The 7,528-nt window shown below is 37.6% G+C and overlaps 1 protein-coding gene across 1 annotated transcript; it reads right to left on the reverse strand.

The window, feature by feature from the left end:
* Positions 1–5,271: 5,271 nt before the first annotated feature.
* Positions 5,272–5,958, reverse strand: LOC148723925 (uncharacterized). The gene has a single exon (XM_088734511.1). The coding sequence runs from the start codon at positions 5,956–5,958 to the stop codon at positions 5,272–5,274; it is 687 nt and encodes a 228-aa protein (XP_088590637.1).
* Between the last annotated feature and the right edge of the window lie 1,570 nt (positions 5,959–7,528).

Consider the following 7,528-nt stretch of genomic DNA (forward strand, 5'->3'; position numbering starts at 1 on the left):
TAAACAAACATGGCCGCCATGAGCGTTTCAAAATTGCCGGGTACCTCTATTGTTTCCAGCGGAAGCGGTTGTTTGAGAAACAAAAATGGAAAGTTTACTTCTAGAAAGCAGGTAGAAAAATATTCGGATGGCAGGATTCTTGCCGAAAGTGGTCAAAAAAATTTTATTTAAAGAGCTAAAGGAGGATGGTGAAGTCGAAACCCCATCAATAAAGTCGCGTCGAGTGTATTCGGTAGGTCTTAATTTGTTCCGCGAAAAAATTAAGTTGATAGCTTTGAATGCTACGATTTGTTTCGCATTGAATTTGATACCTAATAAAATTAAATGATCGAGAAGTTTCCTAAACAACTCACTGGAAGATGAAAAGGAAAATAAAATCACTGTTGGATCCGCAGGATTGTAAACATTGACAGTTTCATAAACGGAAATGGAGAAGTGTAAATGTTGCCATAAAAATAAACATAATTTTCAGTAAACAAGAGATCGTAAAAATGTAGACGAGACTTTAATTCTAATTCAACCACAGACAGTAAAATTAAAATAAAATATTCATCTTAATTATAAACTTGTGAGAAAGATTGTTGATATTTCCCTCGCTAAACAGTAAATTACAACAACGAGAAAACTCGCATTTGTTAAGAAAGGATTGCAAAATTTGTTTTGTTTACTATTTAAAACGGAATAATGAAACTTCACGGTTCTGACAGTGGCAAAGAGGAAAAAAAATAAAAATGAAGCCAAGGCTTGTTTATACCTCTAGTACCTCGAAAATTATTTAAAGAAATTCGCGAAATATATGACGTCCAACAAATTACTGAGGTATATGAAACCCTGATTTCTGCTAAGTTTGACGCTCATAACAATCTGGAAGACGTCAAAACAAATTCTTTTCCCTCCAAATTGTTTTCACTTCCCCACTTCAAATTGCACATGAACAATTATATCGGTCAATCATGGTAAATGTGCATCGCCGAATGAGGCCTTCGATCAAGCCGCCATCTTCTCGGAAAAACGACAAGATACCACCCAGACGTTCGATGGATGGTATCTTGTCGGACCTTTCGACAAACATGGTCCAGAAGCTGGCAGATGCTGGTTTGTCTTATGTTACACTACAATCTCTGTACGAGAAGCTCAACATTAACGGCCTCAATGGAGAACTGGCATTGGCGCCATCTGCAAAATCAACTTGTCATTATACATCGAATTCCGCAAGAGAATTCTCTCCGGAGTTTCTCTCCGGAGTTCATTTCCAACTGTCGTAACGGTAAGCAGTCTGAGTCTCAAATGATGACTTATTTTTCAGGAATGTGTAAAATCAAAAGACAATGTGAATCCATCTTCAGGATGAACGATTTTTTCCAAGCTGAGGGCACGCGTCGATTAATCGCGCGGACACGGACTCGTCCTCGCGAAAACGGGCCCTTGACTCAGCGGTATCGTTTAAAACGAGTGACCGGATATAAAAGTGTGAGCTAAATTTGCAAAAACCAGAAATAAACCTTGCTGAGTTGATGAAGTAATATCTCGAAAATTAGTGCGGTGACCTACCCTGATTTTTTGTGTACAATTATTTTCATCATTACTCATTCCTGAGGAAAATTTTAAAAAAAATTATCCAGTGGAAATTTTTTTACATTTTAAAACAGCATTTTCTTAAATAGTTCAAGTTCTACTAGATAGTTTTTTTATATAACACGTGTACAGATAGAGAATGTGATGATGTTTAAGAAATTTAAAAAAAAAACTAGGTCACCGACTTGGTTTTTGAGATACCTTTCAAAAACTAAGATTTAGGAGGTCTTTTAGCACTACTGTACTATTGCCATGGCAACAGATAATGCCTGACGAACCCCCTTAAAAGATTGCCCTAACATAGTGTTATGCATATGTCAAGTCATTATCCTGATAAGTTTGACAGTCCTGATATCTTTTACTGATTGGCATTTGCTTTAAATTGTGGAAAACCCTTTCGAGCCTCCTTAATTCTCCTCAGAAGTTTGCCTCCTAAATTAGTAAGTTGCCACGAATTCCAAGATTTCGTACCATCCAGTTTCGCCCTAGATTTGGTTTTAAACTAAGGTCTTGAGCAATTCTTTTTTTTTTTTAAGACAGGGCAGCCATTGTAAGGTGCGGCGAAAAGCTCGGCGAAATTCGCTATTTCTGAAATAGTAATCAATGGGTTGATCGCTGATAAGGAAAAAATCGATTGCCTAAGTTCAAGGCCATATAACAATTAAATTGCCCTACGCTGACTAGACTTCTATTTTGCCTTAATATTGTACAATTTAACAAAGAGCAGAACTATATGTGGCATTCAGCAGACGATGCAGGCAGTAAAAACAAAATCGATTATTTTGAAAGCTTTTCAATTTTGCATGGCACGAACTCTAATATTCTCGCCTGAGTCAGGAAACTTCTAAAATGCCCCAGAATTGTTTTCTGGCTAGTTTGAAAATGAAATTATAGCAAATGGAGACTAATAATAATGGAACTACTGAGCGCTGCACATACAATGAACGTAACCCTTTTTTATCCTTTCTTAGTAGTTGAAAGAAAGTTATCGGAAAAGGAAGACTCAATGAGATAAACCACACTAAAATAATTACCTCAAAGCATCTCCTCTTGCTTGTCCTGATACCGGAAAGAAAACCAAGTCGCAATAAAATGGTCAACTGAAACACAGTGGCCACGGTTGTGTGCATCCACAACATTAATATAATCATAAACAAGTTGCTATAAGTTAATGGCTTAATTTAACATTCGACAACAATCCAGAAAATACTTTATGACATGGCCAATCAAACCATCCCCCGCTGAGGTTAAACACCGGTTGGAAATTGTTCTTAGAGACTCCTTTTCATAGAACAGCCACAACACAACTGCGTTGCCAGTTACAGCTGCTAGGCCAGAGAAGGAGAACCATACTGATAGTACAATGGACGCTGCACTACTGAGATGTTCCTGCAGGCAGAAAACTTCCATGCTTATTTGGTGTAAAGCAACAGTAGTAGCCGAGAAATAAGTTTGTGAACAGTCTGAAATTTTTAATTGTCTGCCTTCGTTAAGGAAAAGATGTTATTGAATATGAAGCGATGCTGCCTTTTCGTTTCAGTTACATAGGATTATTTACGATTTTCCTTAATGATAAATTGACAGGTTCATTCAGTTTATATGCTATCTGTTTTAGGAAAGGTACCCATGAAATTAAAAATATCGAAACTTTTATGAAAGCATGCTTTAAAACTTACATTTTTTGTCATCCTCTTCAGTCCATCAGTGTCAAAACAGCGAGATCTCAATTTATTCGCCAAAATAGAGAAAAAAAATTCAATTGAACCTCCCCTTCGACAGGCAGCTGCTTCCGTGACAAGAAATGCACAAGAAAACGGAAAAAATTAAATACTTTTCAAAACCTATTTTTTCCCACGTAAATCATACATAATTATGGCCAGGGGGGTAATTACTTGCTTGAATCCACTCAAACCAAATGTTAAATTTGAAGCTAATGGGATAAATGTGTTAAGTTTCCAATTCAAAATTGAGCTTAAAAAACGTCTATAATGGCAGGTTATGAGCAAGTTAAACAAACTCAAACCGAGGGGGGAGGGGAGGGGGTGGCGGTGGCGGGGTTCACTGAGGAAAAACTGGTTTATTTCAAAAGACATATATAATTAAGATGGCTTCCTATACGGCAACCAGGTAAGTGCCCAAAAAGGAGATTTGATCAAAGTGGGGACATAATTTGAGCATTATACCAAGAAAAAGCACAGAGGATTTTTAATTAGAATGCAAATCTCTACTTTTACAAAAAAAATTACAAATGAAAGTTATAGTTCGCCCATCATCTATCAATTGGGGGTAGAGTCCTGTTTCCTTTGAGATGTCCTTAGAGCTCTTTCTCTTCAGTTATTTTCTATATCTTCAGATCTCACACTATTTCGTGCCAACAGGCCGGTGTCCAGCTTATCTCAGTCCGCTTGCTCTTCTGCTATTCATATTGTTTCCGCATGGTAACCAGCGGAAGGTGTGCCGAAAGGCTTGGCGGAACTCTTGATTTCGAAAATAACATATAAACGGATTGATTGCTGCTGAAGTAAAAGCGATTGTCTCAACCCAAGGCCACACAACAGAGATCAAGAAAACAGAAGAACATAATTAGTTATAACTAGGTAACTACGAGAGTACCAAAATTGGACTAACACTGGTTACAAATGCCAGCGAAGTACACAACAATGCAACATAGATGTTATCCTCGTCTTTTATCGGCAACCTCGAGAAGGAGGACCTACTGAAGACAACCACAACAATATAATGACTGTGTGACATCTTTTCTTGGATACAATTTCCTGATAACGGAATAGAAACTGAATCGTAATAAATTAAACAGGTCGACAGAAACATAGCGAATACTGAAAGTGGTGGCGGTGGATGCGTAAACCCTTAACCCTTTTGTGACGTTGAGCAAAACTTTAAGAGATGGATGAGACGAATACAACATCTGATGACATTCCACACGGGGCCTACAAAAAGCCCGACGGAAAAATTTGCTACGGACAAAGAGGCCAAGAAGAGGTAATAGTCTTTTAGAGCAACTATAACGTAATTGCATTTTTAGTCACGGCTGAAATCGAAAACTGGACCGTGACAAGGAGAGCCACACTGAAAGAACGATGGATGCGGCACTGCTGAAAATTTCGAGCGGGTTGCTTTCATTCACGGACCAAGCGGTGTTCAGCTACTACACGAAAAAAAGAAGAAAGTAAGCTTGGAAATTAAATGCTAGAAATTTTCTTGTCCTCTTGACAAACAAATGTTACCGAAACTAGAATTTTTCTGCATTTTTTGGTAGATATTCTATTCATTGACAGGCATGTCTCATTAATCTGAATTCTCATGCTCCCGAAAACGGCTAAATAGTTGCAAAGAACAGCTCCTCTCTGGGATGTGTTGAAATCTTAATCAATTTCTTAATCTTAATAATAATAACACTTATATAGCGCCTATTCGCATGCGTTCTAAGCGCTTTACATCCATTGTATTACAGTATGACTTAGAAATATAAAAACAAAAGATTAAGTTATCTAATTTAGATTAAAAGCGCATTTAAAAAGGTGTGTTTTCAGTTTAGATTTAAAAATATCTAAACTGGGCGAAGACTTGATTTCTAAAGGTAAGGAGTTCCATAAAAAGGGAGCCGCTACTGTAAAAGATCTAAAACCATAAGACTTAAGGTTCCATTTGTTTTGTTTTAAAAAAAAATGCAGAAGACTAACGAAGCTTTCTATTTGGTACATAACGTTGGATCATTTCATCAATGTAAACAGGGGCAAGGCCGTTTAGAGATTTAAATGTCAAAAGACGAATCTTGAATTGAATACGTTCTTTAACAGGGAGCCAGTGCAGATCCATCAGGATAGCGGTTATGTGGTCGTGTTTCCGTATACCAGTAATAAGGCGCGCAGCGGCGTTTTGAACATACTGAAGCTTTTGTAGAAGATATTTAGGCAAGCCATACGCTAGGGAGTTGCAGCAGTCCAGCTTTGAATTAACAAAAGCATGAACCAGAGTTTCAGTGGTCTTCAGAGAAATAAATCTCCTAATTCGTGGAATGTTCCTCAAATGATAAAAAGCACTCTTGCAGGTAGAGTTGATGTGAGGCACCATAGTCATAGTATTGTCAAAAATGACGCCGACATTTCGTGCAGAATCTGATGGAAGAATCATTTCAGATCCTAATTTGAGGGATGCAAGAGCAGGTAGAGGACGATGTCGGGAGTGAAGAACCAGAAGTTCCGTTTTTTCTTTGTTGAGCGTAAGTCTGTTTAAGGTCATCCATGAATCAATGTCAACTAAGCAGTCATGAAGTCGTTCCATTGTATTGTTGCACTCAAATTCATTGTTGTAGGTGAAGGTTGTATATAGTTGGATGTTATCAGCATAAAAGTGAAATGACATGTTGTGACGTCGCAGTATATCGCCACTAGGTGAGGTATATAAGAGATACAGAATGGGGCGGAAAACGGAGCCTTGAGGGACACCACACAAAAGAGAATGTTTTTCCCTATTGCTCGTTATCGCTGAAGAAGAATCACCGTTACGTTTGATTTCGTAGAAAATAATAAAAAAAACAATATTAACAGGAAAGTTTCCCATGACATGCACCTGCTTTTAGCGAGAGGATGTCTACGAGAAAACTCTTGATTGTAGGAACTCAAATTGTTAGCGACTCCTGGTTAACAGTTCAATGGATTTTGAGCTCATCAATAAAGTACACGTATTCTTGGTTCAAAAGGCGCGGGTCCGATTACTAGCAAGTCAGTGGAAGGATTTTATGGAGCCTAATCTGATACTAGACAAGAATGAAGTAGTAATCCCAAAAAAATTTTAGTGTTAATTTGTAATAATTTGTCTTCAGGCGTAAATGAAGAAATTCATTTTGTTTGTTCCCTTCCTCCTTGTGCTTTCTCGTTATGCGCACATGGCTAGCAGAGACAAGTACGGCGAAAGCCTCGGAGAAACTATTTATTTCGAAAGTAATTTATAAATGGATTGATTTCTAATATAGCAAAAGTGATAGTCTGAATCCAAAGCAATTTTCCAGCATGTCATGGACCCTCAGTTTGAATTTGTTTAAATTATAAATTATGCAGAACTCGATGAAATTACCGACTATTTTAAGATTAATTTTTAATTCGAAGCGTAACACATTTCTCCTCTTTATTGTTGAATGAGACTACTTACTATGATATTCAGCTTCAAATTAGACATTTGTTTTGGGTAGATTCAAGTGCCCCCTGAGCTGGTCTAAGAGTGTGACACGTTTGAGATCAGCGTTAAAAAAGATCTTTTAGCTAGCGCTGTTGACTTTTATATGTTTTTTATGATTCAAGTGCCCCCTGAGCTGGTCTATGAGTGTGAAACGTTTGAGATCAGCGTTAAAAAAGAAATTTTTTTAGCTGTTGACTTTTATATGTTTTTTATTCAAGAGCCCCCTGAGCTGGCCTATGAGTGTAACACATTTGAGATTAGCGTTTAAAAAGAATCTTTAAGCCGTTTATCCTTGCTGTTATTTAAAATCTTCCTTTTTTAATGTACAAATTAAAGTTGGAGACTGTTTCAACATTATTTATCAACGGTAGAGTCCTGTTTCTTCTAAGGTGTCCTCAGAGCTCTGTCTATTTAACCGCCACATCTCCTGATCTTTCCTCTTTTGTACCATCAGGTCTCCTGCTGAAAGGTACGGCAGAAGGCCTGGCGGAACTGTTTATTGCGAAAGTAATATATGAATGGATTGATTGCTGATGAAGTAAAAGCGATTGTTTCAACCCAAGGCCACACAGCAAACATCAGAGTATTGCTTTTATCCGGTCCCCCCTTTACCAAAGCATAATAAAGGTCAAGAAACGACAGAATTAAACTGGGCATCCATGTGATAATATAAGCCCCCAAAACAAAACCGATTGTCTTCATAGCTTTCAAGCTTTGCAGAGAACGAACTTTAAAATTGTCGTTGTACATTGAAGGA

This window comes from Stylophora pistillata, chromosome 9 (genome assembly GCF_964205215.1).
Source record: "Stylophora pistillata chromosome 9, jaStyPist1.2, whole genome shotgun sequence".
NCBI classification, from domain to species: Eukaryota; Metazoa; Cnidaria; class Anthozoa; order Scleractinia; family Pocilloporidae; genus Stylophora; species Stylophora pistillata.